The sequence below is a fragment of the Diabrotica undecimpunctata genome, chromosome 4, assembly GCF_040954645.1.
Source record: "Diabrotica undecimpunctata isolate CICGRU chromosome 4, icDiaUnde3, whole genome shotgun sequence".
NCBI lineage: Eukaryota > Metazoa > Arthropoda > Insecta > Coleoptera > Chrysomelidae > Diabrotica > Diabrotica undecimpunctata.
In genome coordinates, this window is record NC_092806.1 from 158,840,328 (window position 1) to 158,863,056 (window position 22,729).

The following is a 22,729-nucleotide window of genomic DNA, read 5'->3' on the forward strand; positions in this document are numbered from 1 at the left end:
TGTGCATGTCTCTGCATCTTTGAATTAAAACTTGCAGACTGAAGATCGCCTCTCTTGTGCCCAATGCGCTTCGGAATCCGAACTGTGACTCGCATTTGTTATATATTCTATTGTGTATGATTTTGGTGAAAACTTTGGTAATGTGATTTATCAAGCTTATTAAGCGGTGTTGATCACAGTGTTTTGCACTTGGTGTTTTAGGTATGGCTACAAAGGTCGATCGAAGCCATTCCTCCGGAATCTCCCCTTTGTCGTAAAAGGTGTTAAAAAGGCCTGTCAGAAAATCGAGGAACTGGTCATCCGTTTCGCATAGGAGTTTTATGATCTCGCTCTGTATGTTGTCGGGACCTGGTGTTTTGTCGTTTTTTAGCGATGAAATGGCTTTTTCCACTTCAGACCTTAGTATGTTGAAATACTAGCGTGTTTATTTTGAACGGGCTTATGGTTCACCAGCGAGCGAAGCGCGTCTGACAAAGGAACGATGCGACTCACATGAGAGCCATGTGCAGTCAAAGTGTTAAGTAAGAGCGACAGCGAAATCCAGATGAAAATTGGAAAAGAAGCAAAAATCTTAGATCCAAAGACAAGTGAGTGAAGTTAGCATACAAAAAATTAAAGGTAGATGGGGCACTATGACAGTGGAGCTAGAAAGAGCAGAAACAAGCAGGGATTCAATTCAACAAATCTAAAAAACTAGAAAAAAACATAACAATAACTCATTGGTAACAAATTTGCAAAGAACATGGGCCACACCAATTGATCACAGGTCAAAAATGAAAAGATACAAAGAAACGACAAGAGCATCAAAAAATTCAGCCACAATGGCATCGATCAGAACAAAACAGAAGAACACAAAAAAACAGAAACAAAGACAACGAAATAAATAAAAGAAGAAAAACTACTGGTTAAATAAGTAGCTATTGAGGAAGTATATAGAGGATATTGAAAAATACACAACTATTATACCTCAAAATTAATTTAAACATAAAATCCGCAAAAAACTTCTTAAATCGTAAATACCTAACAATTCACATATTTTCATTTCATACCTACCACCTTGCACAACATGGTTTCATAACTATAATTCTATATAAAGTAATTTATTTCAAAGTCATGCAAATCTCTAATTTATTTTTGGCACAGGAAATGCCTTTGCAAATCATCAAATATTTCTAGGAATGCAAAATCATCACAAATTAATACAATTGCTACACAATTGCGGGTTACTCTTCCATCCGTCGTTGATATTCCCACCGATTTCTCATTACTCATACTACTAAAACTCGCGAATCGGTTATTAACCCATCTAAAACGCTTTACTCCTCTCCTGACCTCAAAAGTTCACTTCCATACATCAAAAATAAAATAATAATAACCAGCAACAAATAATAATTGAAAAACATGAAAATAAAATTATAACAAATTGTTATTCGCTCTTAACCGAGGAGTAAATAAGAGCCAACTTGGCTAAGCTTATTTGACAGTACGTCGTTTGGAGCTTGACCACATTCCTACAAGTTGCACCCAAAAGTAGATCCGAAGAAGTGGTTTCTTGTTTTAACAAATTATGAATTAAATCTTATGTATTGCTACTAAATATTGATACATTTTATTAGTTTTGATGTAGTATAAATTTTTTTGCTGGATGATTTTGGTTTTGGGGGTTAAATAAGTATGTATTCTCTAGTGGTAATGTCAGGTTTCCAGCGGAGGAATATAAGATTGGTCGGCCATCTTGTCGCGTCTCTGTCAAAGCTCCCCGCGGACCTCAGACTCGAGTCGATTGCCGTAGAGTGCGCATCGTCGTGCGGTACTATGAAATACACTCTATAAACTTTTACCACTTGTTTTTAGACAATTTCGATTGAAAATATGCGTTTGAAGTAGTGCTAAGTGAACAAAAGTTTTGTGATTGGTGCACTGAGAGTGATTGTTTGTGCCCCATGAGGGATTTTACAATAAAATGTGGATTAACTGTACTAAGGAATACCACCAGTGCCTTTGGATTATAACGATAACCATTGTTTTGGCCTTAGTACGAGACACAACAGGTGGGATATGACTTAAAATACTTAATACCTGTAGATTTAATTCCTCTTTCTGTTATTTAAACTGCGTACATGAGAAAGAACCAAACTTTAACTCAACAATTGTCTTACATTTTTAGTAACAGAAGAAAAATGTGCTTTTATTGATGTTAAGTATGAAATATTGACTAAGAAAATACTATTAAATAACGCTAAAATCGTTTTTTCGCAGTGAAACTGTTGTTTACAATAAAATAACAAGGAATAAAACTACTAAGTATCTTAAATGTTCGTTATTCTACACAACGTTCAAAAGCGATTTTAAATGCAGCTGCCAAAATTTTTGAGGTCTTACTAAAATCATTATTTTGTAGTATATACGGGGGTCACACAGGTAGGCATGCTTTAAAACGTAGGTAGAAATTCAAAGATGTTAATATGCAGGTATTTATTTTTGGTTAAAACGCTTTTGATACAATCGTTTATAGTTTTAAACTTCGCGGAAATACTGACAATACTAAATGGTTTACCGTATTTAAATTCTCTCTGTGGCGGTTTGTTTTAGTATACAGAGTGTTCCAATAACAACTCAGTTTATTATTTCCTTATTGAATTGTATTGAATTTTGATATATAATAAATAGTAAATCGATTTTAAAACATTAGCAAGTCTTTATATACTTTTAAAATATCACTGATATCACCTGAGCGTAGCCTGTTATGAATGAATTCATTGTAAGTTTTAATAATTGTTTACACTTCGCATATTTGTGCACATTGAGTTAAGTTTTTTATTAAGTAAATAATAGAGCAATAACACAAATATGATATAAAATATGATTAATTACTGAAACAGACGCTTACAATCTTAGCCATCCTTTACAATGTAACGAATGGCTCTAACTTCAAATGACTTTTTTACAGTATCTAATATATTTTTAGATAATCTAGGTGTTACCTGTGGAATGCCTCTTTTAATATCAGAAGTCTGTAAACAAGAATTTAAATATTTATCATAACCCTGTTAAATCAAATAAGTACTGGTTGGTGTAGTTGAATGTTCTATGAATGATTAAATCCTTTGAAAATTTTCTAATTCTTACCGATAGTTGGGTTTTACTTAGAAGATATCAGTATATCAAATTCTTTGTCACCAGGAGCACCGAATCTTTTCACAAGTGTTTATTTTTCATCCGAATTATTTTGGCAACAAAAAAAGGGACAGGCACCAGGATAACAGAGGAACAGGATACAGAATGGGAAACAAAGAAATAAAATACTCTGTTACGCAGACGATGCAATATTCCTAGCCCAAGATGAAGATAGTCTGCAAAGACTGGTCCGCAAATTTAACAAGCAAAAGAATTTAATATGACAATCTCATCCCAGAAAACTAAAACAGTAGTAATCAGCAAATAATATCAGTATTGAATAAGTAATGGAAATAAAATACCTTGGAATTACACTGTCCAGCTATGGAGACCTGGACAAAGAAGTGAGGGATCAAGTACAAAAAGCAAATAGACTGAGAGGATGCCTTTATAACACTATATGGTGAAATCTCTCCAAATTCTGGTCCAAATCAAAATCAGGAGTAATTTGTGAACAAATTAGAGGCCCTTTCACTTCTAACCCAATTTGCCCATTGAAGTCGATGAGCGCGATTTCCTCAGGATAACACAGGCACGCTCACAGGTCTTCGAGCATTTAACCCTACTTCATACAGTCTATTTCAAATAGTTTGGCCAACTGATGGTCTCTTGCAGCCTCATTTGTAATTTTCTGCAATGCGACCTCGCAAAGACTGCATCCTAATAAAACGGTCTTCAATCTGTTTGGTTATCCTTGTACGGATTGTATGGCGTTCAGCAACATCACCAGTTTCTTGACACCTTAACCTTAACCACAAACGATTAATGACACTTCTGTTCGTGTGGAGGACCTCAGCAACGCCTCTTTGACTTCTGCTAGCTGGAAGCATCCCGATATCACGCCACCGTGGTTTAAATGATGTCTCTCCATTATTGGCAATTGCAAAACTAAATAAAAATCCCAATAGACATCGAAAATCAAGTACCAATAAAGAAATATAGACAAAAAACGCATCAATCAATCAATATTCTTTATTTCATCTGACTTTTACAACTATTGAAAAGCGTCAAATACAATTATGATCAGTAAAAACTATAAGTACATAAAAACATATAAAATATACACAAAAACATACAAATTGTTAAAAAGATGCCTGCAAGTATTTCTCTAACGAATAGAAAGTGTTTACCAGAAGTAAGTCCTTAACTGTTCTCTTAAATACATAAATATTTGACTCATTATCATGAAAATTGTAGCCACTCATTAAGGAAACATCATTTCTGCAAATAAAATTGCATCTATGTGACTTTACATAAACAAAACAACTGAAAATATACAGCGAAATTACAGTTAAAATATTTAATTGTTTAAAAACTGGTCAACAGGAATCCAAGCGCATTCTAAACGTCATGGTACGAATAACTTTTTTCTAAAGAACAAGCACATCATTAATTCGCCAGCAATTTCCCCAACAAACTAAGCAATATTGCAAAATTGACTGTACATGAGCAAAATAGTAAAGTTTTAAGATATCTAGGGAGGCAAAATTTCTAAGTTGCCATAGAACATAACAGTGCACAGACAATCTTCCCACTACATAATCAACGTGAGAGCTCCAAGATAAATTAGAATCCAGGTAAACACCTAACAACTTAGGTGGAGTGGCTATTTACCACTGACCCATTGTCAAGTTTTACTAATGGACTCATCTGCATAGTAGAAGGTGAAAAGGTTACCATATTGGTCTTTGATCCAGTTAAGATTAGGGCATTATTTAAACAGTAATGAGTCATACTTTTTACAAGACAGTTTGCTTTTTGTACTACATGAAAAAAATTATTCGAATTTAGTGCAACTGTGGTATCGTCAGCAAATTGAGTTACATAACAGCCTGATTGTTGTTCAACGTTTTCTACTCGAACACGTTTTGCATCAGAAAATTTATCTAATGGATTCCGAACCAAACATGTTGAGCTATCGTTTATCAGTTGATTTAAATCATTGGCGAAAATCAAAAATAAAAGAGGGCCAATGATACTTCCCTGTGGAACTCCGAAGAGGACACTTTCTTTTGAAGAAAATATTATATTCCATTCACATTGACCTTAATTTTTTGAAACCTTTTCGATAAAAAGGTATGTATCAACTTTAACGCAATTCCTCTACTATGATAAGGTTTTTCCAGCAGTATTAAATGATTTACAGTTTCAAAAGCTCGTGCTAAGTCAAAAAACAAACATAACTTTATTACCATTATCAAAGTTCGATAAAATATGATTGCATAGCGCTAGTAGTGCATCTTGTACACTTATACCTTCACGGAAACCAAATTGAGACTTTTCTATAATGTTGTGCTTGTTAATATATATTTCTCATATATTTTTGAAAACACAGATAAAAGTGATAGGCCTTGATAGTTATCAAATTTTGATTTGTTACCTTTTTTTATGTATAGGCACAACTAAAGCAGTATTTAGAATTTGAGGAAAAATCCCTTCCTGAAATAAAAGGTTTACTAGAAATGTTAATTGTTTATATATGTTATGAGATACATGTGTTAACATAGAATACGGGATCTCATCCAGCCATTTATAGCCATTCTTATCAGCATTACCGTCCAAGTTCTGTACAATAATCGACAGAACAACAAAAAAGATTAAAAACATAAATTTATTGTATGTGCAGCTTACATTGATTTAAATCTATTAAGTAACATAGGTTTCCCCTAGATTATTTTGAGTATTCCCCTTGTATTAAATCGCCACATTTTTTTTCCGCAAAAGTTAACAAGAATTTATTATTGTGTTGTAAACACACGATTCCACATTTTATAAAAATCTGAACATAGAAAACGGTATGTGGGTTATACCAATCGTTGCTCGGTCGCCGTCTTAATTTACATATCAAAATAATTTAAATAATTAGTAAAATTAATATGCATGAATGCTGGAAGAAAGTTGCCTTAACGAGATGAAATTTTTCATCCCAAACAATTAGCGTGGCCGCGGGATATAGCATCAAAAGAAGAATATGTGTTTTAATGTAATTTAGATGCTTCTATAGAAATATGCTCGTTGTTAGTGTGAAAAAGAACATCAGTGACACACAAAATGGATGATTAGCAAGATTTGCTTATAAGGAAAGTTTTTTTTCGGATCTTATCGGTATGATCAAAAATGATCGTTGTGATTAATTACACTGCGCAACAAATGGTTTTAGAATGTTGAAAAAAGGTAGATTTAAAGTTTCAGATTGAATAGAGGGCCATAAAAACCATTAGATTTAAGTATGTAAAATTATCTAAGAGGGACATTTATTATTACTCCAGTGAAATAAGTAAAGTTTAACCATGTTCATGACTTCCCAATAATCAAATAAAACACCTTGTTCATAGTGCACAGTTAAAAATTAATTAGTTAAAAAATATAAGTCTTTAAAAAGCTAAAAAACACCATAATAATAAAGGATTTTATTCTGCAATTCATCAAAACCTATCTACATAAATATATCTAGTCAATTAACAGGTTCGTTTTTCCTAAACCTACAAAAACTGACTTGTTTTATACACCGGTCATTAGTATAATCCAATCAGAAGTGGGACTAGCCCGTTAACAAATCAAAACAACAAAATTTCTTATGTGCTAATTGTATCCACCCTAAAACACATCGTGTTTTAGTTATGATTCGTCTATCAGCACTGATAATCACACCCATTAATAGGTAGTATTCTCATTGGAACAACTACTCCTAATCAAAATTAATGTAAAGATAGTTCGACCTACAGACAATAATAGGTAGAAATTCAGTGATTTTGCACATAATATTTTAATAGTTGTCAGAATTTTATATGCAAGTTTTCGATGCAGAATAAATAAAACTTCCTCTTCTTCTTCATATGTTAGGCCCTAAGGCCTGTTGTCTCCTGTCTGATTTAGCAATATTTGCGGTGTTGATTGCCAGCTATCTCTACATCTTTTAGGGGTCTGCCTTGTGCTCTTTTATCTTCTGGTTTTCCATCTCTTACTATTAGGGCAAGTCTCTCTTTTCATCATCACCCAGCCCTTTGCGTCCACTGCTGGACATAGGCCTTCCTCATTTTTGTCCATTTTTCTTTATCTTGAATACTTTTCATTAAATTTCTTGACATTTTCTTGAGATCGTCAGTCCAACGAGTAGGGGTTCTTCCTCTATTTTTTTTGTCCAACTTTGTACAGCAGTTTTGTCTTTTGTGTACAGCAATTTTTAGAAGTCTTCAACTATTTTAACGGTTTCCTCTCTGTTGGTTGTAAGATGACCATTTCTAATTACTATTTAAATGGGAATAAGCCACAATTAAAGGTTAAAATACGTTTATTGACGTTTCAATTTCCACTTCGGAAATCGTTCTCAAAATACAAACTAATGTTTGTATTTTGAGAACGATTTCCGAAGTGGAAATTGAAACGTCAATTAACCTATTTTAACCTTTAATTGTGGCTTATTCCCATTTAAATAGTAATTAATTTAAAATGCCACAAGAAAATAGCTTCAGAACAATATTATGACCATTTCTATCTTTAATCTTTATTATCTGCCTTGTCCCCGTTCTCAGTCCTTTTCTCAATACTTTCGTACTTCTATTATTGTTCTCAATGGTATATTCGATTTGTTCTTGATTTTATTTTCGAGTGTCTTGTCTAACAGCTTTGGATATTTCTTTATTTAATTTTTGTAGTTCGGTCGGCTTTAGTTTTCGTCTCGCTTCTCATTTCTCTTCTTTTCTGCAGTAGTTGGCTGGTATTTTGGCTAATCTTCTCTTCTTTTTGAGTTCTATTTTGCCATGAACCTTCTTGAATTTGCCATGTCCATCTTCTCTGTGGTTTCTTTTTGAAAAAACCGTTCATTTGGAATAGTTCATGTTGCAGCATGAACCTTAACAGTATTTCGCCACGTTCATTTTTACCATCCAAGCCAAAGTTTCCCAGTGGTGTTTCCGTAAAATGTCCTTGATGGTTTTAAGAGCAGCTTCGATATCATCATAGAATAAATTCACTTCTTCTTTATCATGGTCTGTTGTTGGTGCATAAACCTGTATTATCTCTCTTTTCCCATTCTGTTAATGTGTTCCATTCTCATCTTCTTTGGAGTCCCCATCTGACGATATCATGTACTTTACACATGTCTCTGATTTGTGTGTTAGGGATTCTGTTTCTATCTCTTCTAAGTTTTACCTGTTATCGCTTTCAGTGATTTTCTTTGTAATTGTTCTTTCTATAGCATAGGTTATAGAATACGCTGGATCAAGCGTATCGACCTAAAAGTAGACTATGTTAAGTAATAAATCGCCACTTTTTCAAAATTTTCTTTTGTAGGCTTAGTAGTTTTCGTACCACCCTATAAATTCAGCAAATCCTAGGGTGGAAAAGTATTGTCTACATCTTTTTCCTAAATACTTAACCTTTTTGGAGATATTCTGTACCATAATGGAATCATTGATCGATGTCGCGGTAAAAACTCACCCTGTATATACCGTTTTATTATTGTTTTTCTATACTATTTGGTGTATAATGGTCTACCATTCTCGATAAATTAAAAACAATGAAATAAAACTTGTTTGCGTTATAGATATCTTCTAAATCAAATGAAAAACGTCGATTTTGCGGTTCTTGTACTGATGTTACCCATCCAATAGTGCACTTATCGTGTTTCCTGTAGGCTTGCGGTCGGACAACGTGAGAAAATTGTTTAAACAAAAAGCAAATGAAAGTGTTAACTTATCTAGGATTTAAGATTGTGGTCAGAGCTTTATTAGTCTTTTCGACGTTTTGTCTTGAGGTTGAATAATGGGCATTTAGGAGATAACCCTGTAGTTAATATTGTTAAGCTAGGGCATAGCAGGAAGTTGTTGGTTTTTATCAGACACTTAGGGATTATCTTCCGGATAAAACTTTTAAATTTGACATTAACAATCAATGTATTGTTGAAAAATTATTGTTCTTTGCAGGTAGCTAAGAAAATATTTGTTCTTATGTTTCACAAAATTGCGACTATTTTCTATTATTCTCATTTCTTTTTCCTTACAAAAAAAAATAAAAATCTTATGAACAATTCTTTTCAGCTTTTATGTAGAATTTTAAGACAATTATTTATACATTTGGAAGAACCTATTATATTTGTTTGTTAAATAAAATCTACAATTTTGCATATGTAGCACTCTATTCTATTATAAATAAAACATATTTTGCAACAAATGCATCTAATGTATAAACACTAAGTTACTCAACCTTCCAATCGTGTTATGGTCGAAAAAACTACAATTAACAACAATTAACACATCGACTGCAAACTAACAATAGTAAACATAATAAAGATGATGTGCACCGCCAAGTGCAACACCAGAACCAGATAGATGTTACCAAGAAGCATGGAAGCATCAATTCGATGTTGTAAATATAAAGTAAATTATCATTTACGAGGACTGGATGATAAGTAGATGCGGCTGAATGATCGCAAAAGTGTAAAAGAGTACAAACAAACTTCATAATTGTTCCATAATTCCTTTTTACAAGTTTTAAAGAAAATTTTACGCTGAGAAAATTTTTAGTACTGAGAAATTTTTGTTTTGTACTCTCTTGTTCCCAGATCTTTCATAAAACCAAATTGTGTTGGTGATACTTGTTCCTCGCAGGTTTTGTTATAATCTTGGATGTATGATTTTAAAAAAAAGTTTCAAAAAGTGACTCATGAAACTTACTGTTCTGTAATCACTGCACTTTTCAGCTCCTTGCTTTTTTGACAGTACAATCAATTCTGAAAGTGAAATTAAAAATCTTTTGAGTGCAGACCAACAGCGGATAGACGAAACCCGGGAAGGCCACCCACCACATGGACTCACGACATTAAAAGGATATGTACCAACTGGATTGTTCAGTTCTGATCTCAATCATTCTCTGGATATTTTTTCAGTGTGACATATCTCGTTGAAATTGATAGTTAATTATTTCCTGAAGTTCCCATCGAAAAGTGTGATGAGCTATGACTGAACTTCATCTGGACCACAACCGTTCTTTAAGGGATATTACTGTTGCTACTACTTCCTCTAAAAGGATTTCCTGGCCTGTCATGGTGTTCGATATTTATTGTTCTGGTCTTAAGTCTGAGTGCAACTCATTTATGTAATTTTCCCATGTTAATTTGATTCGTTCGTTATCTAGAATAATGTCTCCTTGATCATTTTTGATTTTTCCTATTAATTTCTTCTTGAATTTTCCTGTTATTTCCTGGGCCAACAAAAAATGTATCATGTTTTGTTTGAGATATTTCGATGTCTCTGTTCAATTACAATTTCTCTCCAGTCATCCCTATCCACCGCCTTCCTCCGCCAATCCAATATTTCTCATGTCTTCTTCGATGTTATCAAGGAACCTTATTCTGGGTCTTCCTCTTCTTCTGTGACCAATGGGTCTATCAAGGAGCGTTTTTCTAACTGGGTCATTTTATTCAATCTGCATTACATGCCCTATCCACCTCTGACGCCCTACCAATATGTTTTAAGATATCTGGTTCCTGGTATATTCTTTTTACTACTTTTCTTTCGAAACCTCCTAACATGTTTTCGTTACTTTTCATTATTTTCAGTGTTAAGGAGCGCTCCGAGGTATACAAATTCGTTCTTATTTTAATATACTTACTTCGATTTGTTGATGTTTATTATTAGACCCATTTTTGTAGCTGATTTTTAATGATACGTCTCTCGTACAGCGTTTTCCGTTCTCCCAACAATATTGATATCATCAGCATAGGCAAGAATTTGCACTGATTTATTATATATTAAATCAATGGTTGTGATTTGTGATTAAACATTATACAGGAGAGAGGGTCTCCCTGGCGCAGCCCGTTATCTGTTTTAAAAGGTTCAGACAGTTCCCCCTGAATTCGTACGTTCAACTTTTTCGAGAGTTAGTTTTGTTGACTGTATAAATAAAAGGTATAAAGGTAATATGCAGCCCCATATTTTCTTGATGACAGAATGCACGAACCGCTAAATAATATGAAAATCCCTCTATTTTCTAAAAAGTAATTTCTTCTATAGATGGAAGTGTGTTTTGCAGCAGAAGGCATGAGTGGATGTTCTTTCGGCCTAAAAGTCTGATATTCATTGACACAAGCTCCAGCTTATATTTGGACTTCATCGAAAACTGATTGAAAGAAAGACAGGAATCCTAATCCTTAGATCTTTATCGTCTATGCCTTTGCTCTCAAGAATATCTTTAATTAAATCATGACCCTGTACCCGTGTCAAAAGCCTTTCGAAATGACACTATCTGGTATAGAAGAAAATCATTGATCCAACTACTATATGTTGCCATCTCTAATAAGCTCTGCTAAAAGTACCAGCGAGAGCTGATGGAGATTTGTTACGGCGAGCCAATCAGGAGCCAATTTCGCCAACTTTTACTTATCCAAAAAGAGTATCAGGCTTTCTATAAAAACGAGCAGGGTCATAGGGTCCATGAACTTTAGGATTATAGTCGGCAGGATAATCACCGAAAGCCATTTTGGAAAATATTTAGTAAAATGAAAAATGGAAAGATTTTTGTAACCTCTAGCACTGAACGAGGAATAGAAAGCCCCTTCCCTTGTGGATGTCAAAAAATATTATCAATGTAAGTAATTTCGAAAGAAAGGTTCTGTCAAAACGAAAGTCCTGTGATGTTCAGATAGTCATACAATAATTTTTGTCAATTTATCAGAAGGCGAAAAAAATGCTTACAGCTCCTATTGTACATTTTTGTGCTCCTGAACTGTAAATAACCATCAGAAATAGCTATTTTTCAACCAAAATTCCCAGTGATCTAAATAGACAACTGCAATTAATATTAATTTCTTTTAATTCTTTTTAATTCCTATTTAGTGAGTTGACTTATTGCAATGTGCGCTCGTGTTTAAATAACTCGTTTGCTCGAACATAAATGATCTTTTTGAAGCAAGAGAGAGATTGATTTTGTACATATGTTCTTTTTTAAGGAGATGGTTCAATTAACTGTTTCAACAGACATTATCGGCTTTAATGTAGAGCTTTCTTGAACTTGAAAAGTCATTCTTTTATAGAGTTCATGCTGTAATTAATTTAATGGGAATGAGTCACAAATATACGTTGAGTGTATTACAGTCAGTATCCACTAAAATTAATTTACCTTACACAGTTTTTTACTATTTGTATATTGTACCTTTTCTTACTTTTGAAATCTTTGTAGAGCATAAATCTCTACTTGTCGAGCATAATTCGTTGGAATATGTCGGTCGTTATAGAAAGAAAATACATACAAAACACATCAGAAACAAGTATTTCAGAATATATATCCGTTATTAAAAATGATTTAGGGAATTTTTACATTCACTAATAGTCGTGGATTTTTTTATTAAATTGGACTGTATTTTAACGGTCAATTTTATATCTTAAAAACCAAATGAGGAAGAATAAAGAATGGAAATCTCAGAAGATATCATAACGTACTTGTATCGTCCAAGTCTTTTTCTTTTGGTATTATTTCCGTTATTTTAGTCCCATCATTCTTTTAGAATGAAATAATTATGTAAACTTCGTTTACATCATCTACGTTTTCAAAGCAACCCGATATAAGATTCAAATATATATCTGTTTTGAATCTTAACCATAAAAATGATGTTTTATATTATAATGAATTCTTTTTATCGGTGAAAGACTTTTCAGACTCTCACATGTGTTCACGTGTGTGTTGGTGGATACTAGGCATAGGAAAATTGCTTGCAGCTGTCTCTGACGTCACAGTTCGTCGTTCGGGCACAAGCGGGAAGAAGGGCGGACGAAGGGGATCGATTATTTGGTTTTAGAAATCTTTTTTTAACTTCAATTGTAAAGCAAAGGTTGTTCTTATTTAAATATATTTGTTAATTTTTTTATGCAAACAAAGTTCCTTTCCTTATTTTGGTCTTTTAAAATTAAATAACAATAGTGAAATAATATCTTTCCCTCAGATGCTATAAAAGAAGAAACCAATGGAGAGAAAAAACGTTAAATAGAAAATGGAGAAAATTTTATTATTTAAATTCATTTGACTATGTTTACTTTGTATATGTCAAATCTTTATATTTAAGAATACAAAAATACATTTTTTAGTATACAACAGCACATCGTCAATGTGTTTTTTGGACATGAAGAAAGTTAGCAATAGAGTCAAATGGAAAATATACTTCTTTTAAATGATGGAAAGGTGGCCAATGTGAGTCCATAATACTAATATGGGAAATGAGTCAATACTCACAATCTTATGTAGTTTTTATTATTTAATGATGGTAAATTTTGGGCTACCGGCTTCAAGGCTTACAATATATGCTCCATCATCAGACCACAGTACCGGTAGCCCAAAATTTACCGTTATTAAATAATAAAAACTACTTAAGATTCTGAATATTGACTCATTCCCATATACTAATACTTGTTTTAATGTTGATAACAAAATAAACCATTTTTTTATGTTGTTTTTTCAAAAATTATTAAGATTCAGATTATTAAAATTTAAGCTAAAAAATGAATTCATTTACAGACATTATTTTTTAATGAAGCTGAATAAAAACTAAATAAAGTGAAAAATAAAAACAAAAAACTAATAAAAAGCTTGATCACATGGTCAATACATATACATAAACTGAACACTATATTAAAAATAATAGACAGAGAAGCAAAACAATCATAAAATAGTTTCAATGACCAAAGAGTAAAACAACAATGTGTGTAATCTGTAAAAGTTTTAAAAATTAATAAGTATCGATAACTGTACTGAAAATATGAAACATGTAATTTCTAAACTGAATTAAAACAAATCCTTCTATAATCTTCTTTATACAGTATTAAGTAATAAGAAGTTATTTACAGTAAATTTTTTTGTTCATCATTCATGTGCACTGCATATTTTACGCGGAAATGTTTGCTTGAAAAAATTACACCGGATGATACAATGGATATTTCAGAAAGCCATAAATGGAGAACAGCTCCCAAAGGAATGGACGGCGGCATATATGACATCTATATTTAAGAAAGGAGATAGAAAACGATGCGAAAACTACAGAGGAATAAGCGTAATATCATCAATAGGAAGATTATATGGGAAGATACTGCGAGAAAAGATAGAGCAAGCGATAAAAGGCAAAATCGGGGAGGATCAAGCAGGCTTAACGGCAGGAAGATCATGCATAGACCACATATACACACTGGAACAACTGTTGGAAAAGAAAAAAGCTAAAAATAGAGATATACACTTAGCATTTGTGGACCTGAGAAAGGCGTATGACTCTGTACCAAGGTCAGAACTATGGGAGGCAATGTACAAATTAGAAATACAGACGGAACTCATAGAAGCTACAAAAGCTCTGTATAAAGAAAATAAAGTGTCCATTAAAATGGGAACAAGAATCATAGGAGACTTCACCACAACAAAAGGGCTCCTGCAGGGTTGTTCCACATCTCCAACCCTATTCAAAATATACTTAGAGAAAGCCTTGACTACATGGAAAAGAAAATGCGAAGGCATGGGAGTACCGGTACGGAACGAATACCTATATACGTTAAGTTTTGCAGACGATCAAGTAGTGATTTCACAAGACCAAGACGACCTCAGCTACATGATGAAGAAACTACAAAAAGAATATACCAAGGCTGGCCTAGATATTAACCTCGCGAAAACAAAGTACCTATCTACAAGTGAAGAAGACATAGAAGATCTACAGATTGATGACAACGTAACAATCAAAGGAAAGAATAAATTCAAATACCTGGGGTTTATAATCACGAAAAAGGCAACAACAGAGGAAGAAATTACACAAAGATTAGGACAAACAAGAACAGCAATCCGACAACTTGACTCAGTATGGTGGGATAGACACCTAAATATGAAGACAAAAACACAGATTTATAAAACAGTGCGAAGTATTATGACATACGGGGCTGAAAATTGGATCATAAACAAGAAAAACAGCAGTAAGATAGTAGCAACAGAGATGGAATGCCTGCGAAGATGCTGCAGAGTAACAAGAATGGATAGGAGAAGTAATGACGAAATAAAGCAAAGAACATCAATAGAAACAGACATACTAACATATATAGAACAAAAAAGACTAAAGTGGTATGGACATGTAAGAAGAACTAACGACAGCAGATGGATAAAGAGAATAACCGAATGGAGCCCCATAGGAAGGAGGAAAAGAGGACGACCCCGAAAATCCTGGAGAAACAAAGTAGACGACGCCATGAGTAAGAGAGGACTAAACGATGGAGAATGGAACAACAGAGAGAGATGGAAACGGTTGAGCGAGGGAAGGCAGTGAATACTGTAGAATCCCTAAATATATATATATATGTTTGCTTGCATAGCATTTTTATCTTTTTTGTTCAACATTAAAGACAGTTCCATGTTAATTAAAAAGGTTATGAAAAGATTTAGTTTTTCTGAAACATATTTTTATTTTATATTTACCTGCAAAATATTTGTTACAGCCGGATTAGTTATTACCTAGAATTTAGTGTGGTTCTAATCGGTGAGCTCTGAGAGATTAACATAAGCGTAGAATTATAGTTATTTATTGAATCCCTCAAAGCCTGTACTTAGATTTTTGACCATTCAGTAAATATGCGGTTTTGCTACTTTGAATGAAGTTATATACACTAAGATGATGATACTCTAATTTGGGTCTAACTCTGATGCCTTCACACTTTGTATCCACATCCAAATTCAAAAGGTAGAAAGATATGTGCTTGTTTGAGGATTACTGCTCTATTATTTTTATTTCAAATTGTCTGTTGTCAGTATGTGAACTTTAATGTACTTTCATGTACTTGACGTCGATACTTTCACAGATTCATCATGTTTATTACTACTACCATAAGTACATTTTTGGCCAGATAACATTTGTGTATCACTACAATAATTTTAGAACTATTTTATTCCTCCTGTAATAAATATGTTCAGTTTGCTTTTGTAAATACTCCGATTTATACATGTCACAGTTTTGTCGGTTCATCATCATTCTGGCTTTACAAAATGCTTGGGTCCTAGCCTAATCAAGAATTTCTCTCCAGTCGTCCCTATCTATTGCCTTTCTCCGCTAAGCACGTATTCCCATATTTCTCATGTCTTCATCGATGTTATCAAGGAACCTTGTTCTGGGTCTTTCTCTTTTTCTCTTACCAATGGTTCTATCAAGAAGCGTTTTTCTAGCTGGGTTATTTTGTTCTATTCACCTTACATGCCCTATCCACCTCAGGCGTCCTATCTTAATATGTTTTACGATATCAGGTTCCTGGTATATTCTATAAAGTTCGAAGTTGTATCGTCTTCTCCACGCTCCATTGTCGTTCACTGCTCCATAGATTCGCCTTAGTACTTTTCTTTCGAAACATCCTAACATGTTAAAGAGCGCTTCCAGGTATACAAATTAATTAACTGCTTCGATGACGTTGTTTTCTATACCAAGTGGTCGTGGGATTTGTGGTTGCGTGCTATTTTCATACGCTCTCGTTCAGCGTTTTCCGTTCTCCCAACCATATTGATATCATCAGCGTAAGACAGGGTTTGCACTGATTTATTATATATTAAACCCCTGGTTGTGATTTGTGACATACGTATTACTTTTTCCAGAGCCAGATTGAACAGTATACAGGAGAGAGGGTCTCCCTGGCGCAGCCCGTTATTTGTTTTCAGAGGTTCAGACAGTTCCCCCTGAATTCATACTCTAAATTCAACTTTTTCAAGAGTTAGTTTTCTTAAATTTACCAACTGATTTGGAATTCCTAGCTCTTTGATTGCTTTGAACATTTCTCCTCTATTTACAGAGTCGTAGGCTGCTTTGTAGTCTATAAATATGTGATGAGTATCAATGCCAATTCGAGTGTTTTTCCAAAATTTGTTTCAGGGTTGTAATCTGATGAATTTTTTGTGTATGGTGCAAAGTATTCCAATATTCCAATCATTGGGGAGGCATTTCTGTGTCCATATTTTTGTTTTGTTGGTTACTTGAAGTAATTCAAGTAAATTCTTTTTCTTAGATAGAGACTGGACTTTTAAGAGAATTGATGTAAATCACACTTGACAAAACTTCTCAAACCAACGGAGAAATATGACTTGATTGCTTCTAAGACCAACTTAAACGTGTAGACAACCCTTGAATAAGGTCTCAAGTGACTTGATTGGTTTCTTACTGACTGAAAGACGGGACAAAACGTGTGGAAAACACTTTACAATACCGTTGTAAGTCAGTGGAGAGACATGTTTTTTAATCAAACAGTTTTGTAGACGACTCTTGCCAAAAAATATACTTATCCAATATAAATGACTGTTTTAAAATGTCTAAAGCACCTATGTGCAAATTTTTAACATCTGGATTGACGTTATTTCAAGATAATTGAAATTTTGATTACGGAGTTACTGAACGCTGTAATAATAGTTTTAATTTGCTACAAAAACTCTGTTGTACAATAGAAAGAACATTTTGGAAAAAAATATGTTAGTAATTTGGCATAGTATTCATATTCTAGTTGAAAAAACAAACCATATTGCTCCTTAACTATACCCTGTGGAAATTAAAATAGTGTTTTGTTTTATTACTAAACATGAACTTCCACCAATTCTATAAATATATTGTTTCTGATTTAAAATTGAATACTCTCAGATTTTACTAATAAATGTCTTAAATGTGTATTATATCCCATTTTTGGCATATTTTGAACACAAAAAACCGTTTTGATCAGCTAATTATTATGGCTGTTATACACGCATTCAATGTTTCTGTTTTCTACGCCACTGCGCGTACCTCTCTCCCTAATGCACTTCTCGAACTGAACGTTTTCTAGCCCCGACGGATAGAACAGTCCAGGGAGCGAGTACGAACCGTCCAAAACAGACCCCTATGACACTTACAATTAAAGAAGAGATCGGGTGGCCGGGGTTGTGGTCGTTCGTCATCATCGTAAGAGAGAAAAGACGGTAACGGTTCGGACAGGTGGTGTTTTTAGGTTTTCAGAGACATACGCGTAAGTATAGGCCTTGGCTGTTATGGTTGTATTATATAAAAAGGTCAGATGCTTTTTTCGTTTTAAGTTAATATAGAGAAAGAGAGGGAAAGTGAGGATATTGTCTGGAAGTTTAAACAGATGATGTGGGAGAAAGAACCATGAATTTTATTATTATTTTTGACGAATTTGTTTTCGAAATTTCGGCATATTTTTTTTATTGTCCATATCTTTGATTTCCTTTACTCATTCATTCTTTCTGAATGTCTCAAGCGTATTAATTTTACTAATCTGGCTACTAAGAAGAGATATATATCCCTCCTTTAATAACCTCAAAATTTTCCTTCTCCATATATTTGTGTTTTTTTCTTGTAGTTTCTGCTTTAGAACAATTCACGTTTTGCTTTAGGACAATCGGTTTTAACACTATCTTTTTATTCGCTTAATCGGGCTTGTATTGCTGTTAGTTTGATATACTTAGGTATTTGGAATTTATTTCATTGATAACAAGGTTAACTTCTGCTTTAGTTTTAAACTTGACACACAACTTAGCACTTTTGCAGATCTAACTAATAGATAGTTTTGTTCTTAAAGACCCTACTTTGTTTAAACAGATGGTATATATACCTATTTCTCTTAGTACTCGTTTTGGGACGATGATAAACGACTTCTCAATGCAAAAACGGTTCAATAATAGAATAACCAATTGGCACTCGCAACTTAAACAAGAGTGTAATATTACGAACGGTACTAATCGGTTAGGTTTATCTTTTAAATAGCTTCTGCTGTCTTTGGTGTAGATAGTTTGCAAAGTGAATCAAAACAAGATGTGTTGTTGACTAAAACCATACGGTAGTTCTTTTGCCTTTATCTTCACAAAAACAAAGATGTTATATTTTATATCTCATTAATAATGCACTAGTGAAGATCCGCGGTCCCTATTATATGCATGGATCAATCACACCTAATTTAAAAATCCTATGAGAAGATTCGGTATTATTCTCGCAAGACAAGTTGTGACATAATTTTTAATTAGAAAGTTTTCTAATCTAATAAACTGTTTGAACCATCATAAATATTATTTTAATTATACATGTGGGAACGTAGATTTAGAAATCGCTAATAAAACAAATACATGCTACAAAATCAACATTGTTTTATCTAGTTTTGTAACATAGAGAAGGCAGCAAAGCAAAATCTAAAGGAACTGAAGAAATGTTGGTTTTGTTTGCGTTGTAATATATTTTTCTGAGGAAAAATTGATTGTCGATGAATTTATTGGATGAATATTTGACCTTCCTCTTCTAAAGATTGATCTTAAGTATCAATCTTTCGTAGGTACAGCTTAAATGTTGAATGCAAGAAAGAGCTAGTGCGGTAGCTTTTTGGTTCTTCTTGATCCATTCCTAGTTTTAATACAGCTACCACTTTAGATTGTCGCCATAGATTTGGGATCTTACTTAACTTGTGCCTAACATTGATTTAGGAACTTAAGTAGCCATGCTTTGGAAAAACTTATTTTAAAGATTTCATTTCTGATCTCATTTAGGCCAGCTGCTTTACCTATCTTATGTTCTACAATGGAGATGTCCAGTTCGTCCATTGTAAATTCCCGGTCGAATTTATCAGGTTCTAGGTACTACCCTCTCTTTACAAACTACATCTGAATTTGTGTAACTATTTGATTTGGACTGTATATAGGTATGTTATGGTTATGGCAGATCGGAACAGGACTCATTTGTGAGCCCTTCGGACACTTAGACCTCCTAAGACGGGTCCATTATACCACCCTTATCGTACGGACTAGGCCCATAACTCGTAACTCCCATATAGGGGCTCCAAATCTGTGCTCTTCCTGCAGTTTCGAACGTCTAAAGCTTTAGTAACCTTGAGACCTCAGAAAGCCTTAAAGGTTTTGCCTCATTTGGCTTGGTTACATAAAGGTCGAACCAAGGATCTGCCACATCTGATAGGCCAGTGCCAGACACTTCCAGAGGGCATGTGAGGAGGTTTCCTCCAAACTTGTCCTGAAACCTCTGCAGAAAAACACTTTAAGACCACCCAAGTACCGAAGAGCACTCCAATCACAGGTTCGGGTTCCACAGACAGAGACCTGTGTGAATAAGCCCTGTCTTGCCAGGGCGCCAGCCGGTTCGTTCCCTTGTACACCTGGGGAGAAGAAGGAGAATGAGAACTCAAATTTAGGGGCCATACTGTCCTGTACCATAGGGAGCACAGGACAACAATTGAGGGCCTGTCTCTAAATATCACAATGGCCCATTCATCCATTCATTCCCAACCAGTATCCAGAGCAGTTAAGACGATAGGCTGCCATTATGGCTTCGTGCTCTACAATAAGAAGTAGAGGAGGTAAATCCAGCAGAGCCTCAAGAGCCGCTGTGGGAGTGGTCCTCATGGCTCCTAAGATGCCAACCACTAGAGGTGAGTCTGGGCCTTAGCTGAAGCCAGTCTAGCCTGGGGCCACCACACAATGGCCGCATACGTCAGTATAGGCTTTAACATGGATTGGTATACTCCATATAGAATTTTCGGCTGCAGACCCCATTTGGCTCAAATGCTTCACCGACTTAGAAACTGATAAAGCTTTACCATAGAAAGTAAGCTCTTTGGCAGGTCCGATGGCTCTTCTCCGAGTGAACGGAACCACAGCAGTCTTCTCAGGATTAACCTCGAGTGACTGCTCCCGACATCATTCCTTAATGAGCCGAGGCTCATCTGAGCGACCTCATGCACCGTTTCCGAGAAGAGTCTCTCAACCAATATCATGTATACCTTGTTCGGACAGTCGCTAATGAAGGCCGTCATCAAACACCAGACATCACAGCAGGGGGACAAGACTCCTCCTTGAGGGCTACCACGAGATGCAGACACCCGAACTCAACAACCGTTTCGATACGCAGCTATCTGCCTGTGAGAAAGCACGGTCTGGATCCACCTGACCAAGCTGCTGCCAACTCCATGTCTTTTCGCAGCATCACATACATAAGTATACGCCAGGATTGTATTTTGTCCCCACTACGTAGAGGAGATAGCGATACAAAACCAAGCAAAGAGAATAAAAATAAACATGCTTGGTAAAATGTTATATATCACTAAACGGGGCTGAACCATGGTCTGTGAAATTACTATCAATGTATCGCGTAGACGTAGTGGCATCCTTGATATTGCGTAAAGTGCCGCGTATCTCATGGCTTGATCATCTGACAAACGAGGAAATGTTAGAAAGAGCTGGAACCGAACGTGGACTATTACAAACTATAAAACAAAGAAAAATTTACTATTTTGGACTAGATGAGGGATGGTATGAGATATTAAGAATAATTTTTATGGCTGCGAGATATAAGAGTTTGCGCATTTGAAGAAGACGAAATTTCCTAAAGAACTTCTTGTATTTAACCATATTATTATTTTTTTAAGATCTAGAATCTCGTTGGTTATCTATTGTTTGTTTTTGTCCTTCGATATCTCTGCTCATATTTATTGTTACTATAAATCCTCGATAGAAATAACAACAAAAAACAGTTAATTTGATTTCATAATCGTTTTTACAAATAATAAGTAATTTATTTTACAAGATCTAATTATTTTAGTTCGGAAAGTAATAGAGTTGTTTCGCATATTTCCGAGTTGATAGTTTATTAACCACCGAGGGAAATTTCCCAGCTTTACGACCAAACATTCTTTTAAGATATCAGCGCGTTTGAGATCAGAAAAGGAAAATAAATAAAGAGACAACTACCTAATAAGTTGTCCAGAATAGCGGTACTCATTCATCGACGGAATGGTTATATCCTTGATCATTAAAATTATTCCTAGATGCTAGGTATAATTTACTACATCTTGAGATCGTCGTAAATTAGAATCTCTAGGTGCCTACGCGGGACCTTCATCGACAATTATTTACCAAATTGACGTTTTTTACGGATTTGGATTTACATTTTGTGCATAATTTGGCATTTATTTAAAGTTTTAGTTGGAGGTTTATGGGAAATAACGCTTTTGGTATGCCACAGTCACCTACGCTAGACACGGTTTATTTTTTTTGTGTAAAAGTCTTAAAAACATATTTACATGTTTTTACATAATATTAAATCCTTCGTGAATGTACATTTTTTATGATTTTTGAAACAATTCTTCCACTGTGTTATAAATTCACTGAAGACACGGAGGAGAATTCACCAAGACACATAACATAAACAATATAATCACTACACAATCTCCAATTAAAGTAGAAAATGAAGAGATGTGAGGTTTATATAATGGTGTAATCAATATCAATTTAGACAGGAAAAACAATATTACCTTCAAAGTCTCAGAGGTTATTGAATTTAACATTATGTTAAAATCGAGGACGAAGTAATATTGTCCAGCTTCCACATTTTTTCCTCTTCTTTAATAGTGTGATTTACTGCCTTTTCCCAGTTTTCAGGTTTTACATTATTTACGGCCTCCAAAAACAACTGTTTAACATCATGAATTTTAAAAGTGGTATTTTTTCTTGAAACTTAACTCTTTATCTGTGCCCATACCAGTTCAATCGGGTTTAATTCACAATGATATGGTGGGGA

General features: G+C 34.3%; 1 protein-coding gene across 2 annotated transcripts in view; it reads left to right on the plus strand.

The window, feature by feature from the left end:
• The first annotated feature begins 1,784 nt into the window (after nucleotides 1–1,784).
• The window catches only part of N (neurogenic locus Notch protein), a 367,839-nt gene continuing 346,894 nt past the window's right edge, over nucleotides 1,785–22,729 (plus strand). For both annotated transcript variants that reach the window (XM_072530756.1, XM_072530757.1), the window contains exon 1: nucleotides 1,785–2,051. In XM_072530756.1, coding sequence (XP_072386857.1) covers nucleotides 1,964–2,051 — 88 coding nt within the window. In that variant the 5' untranslated portion in view covers nucleotides 1,785–1,963. The remainder of the gene's footprint in view (nucleotides 2,052–22,729) is intronic.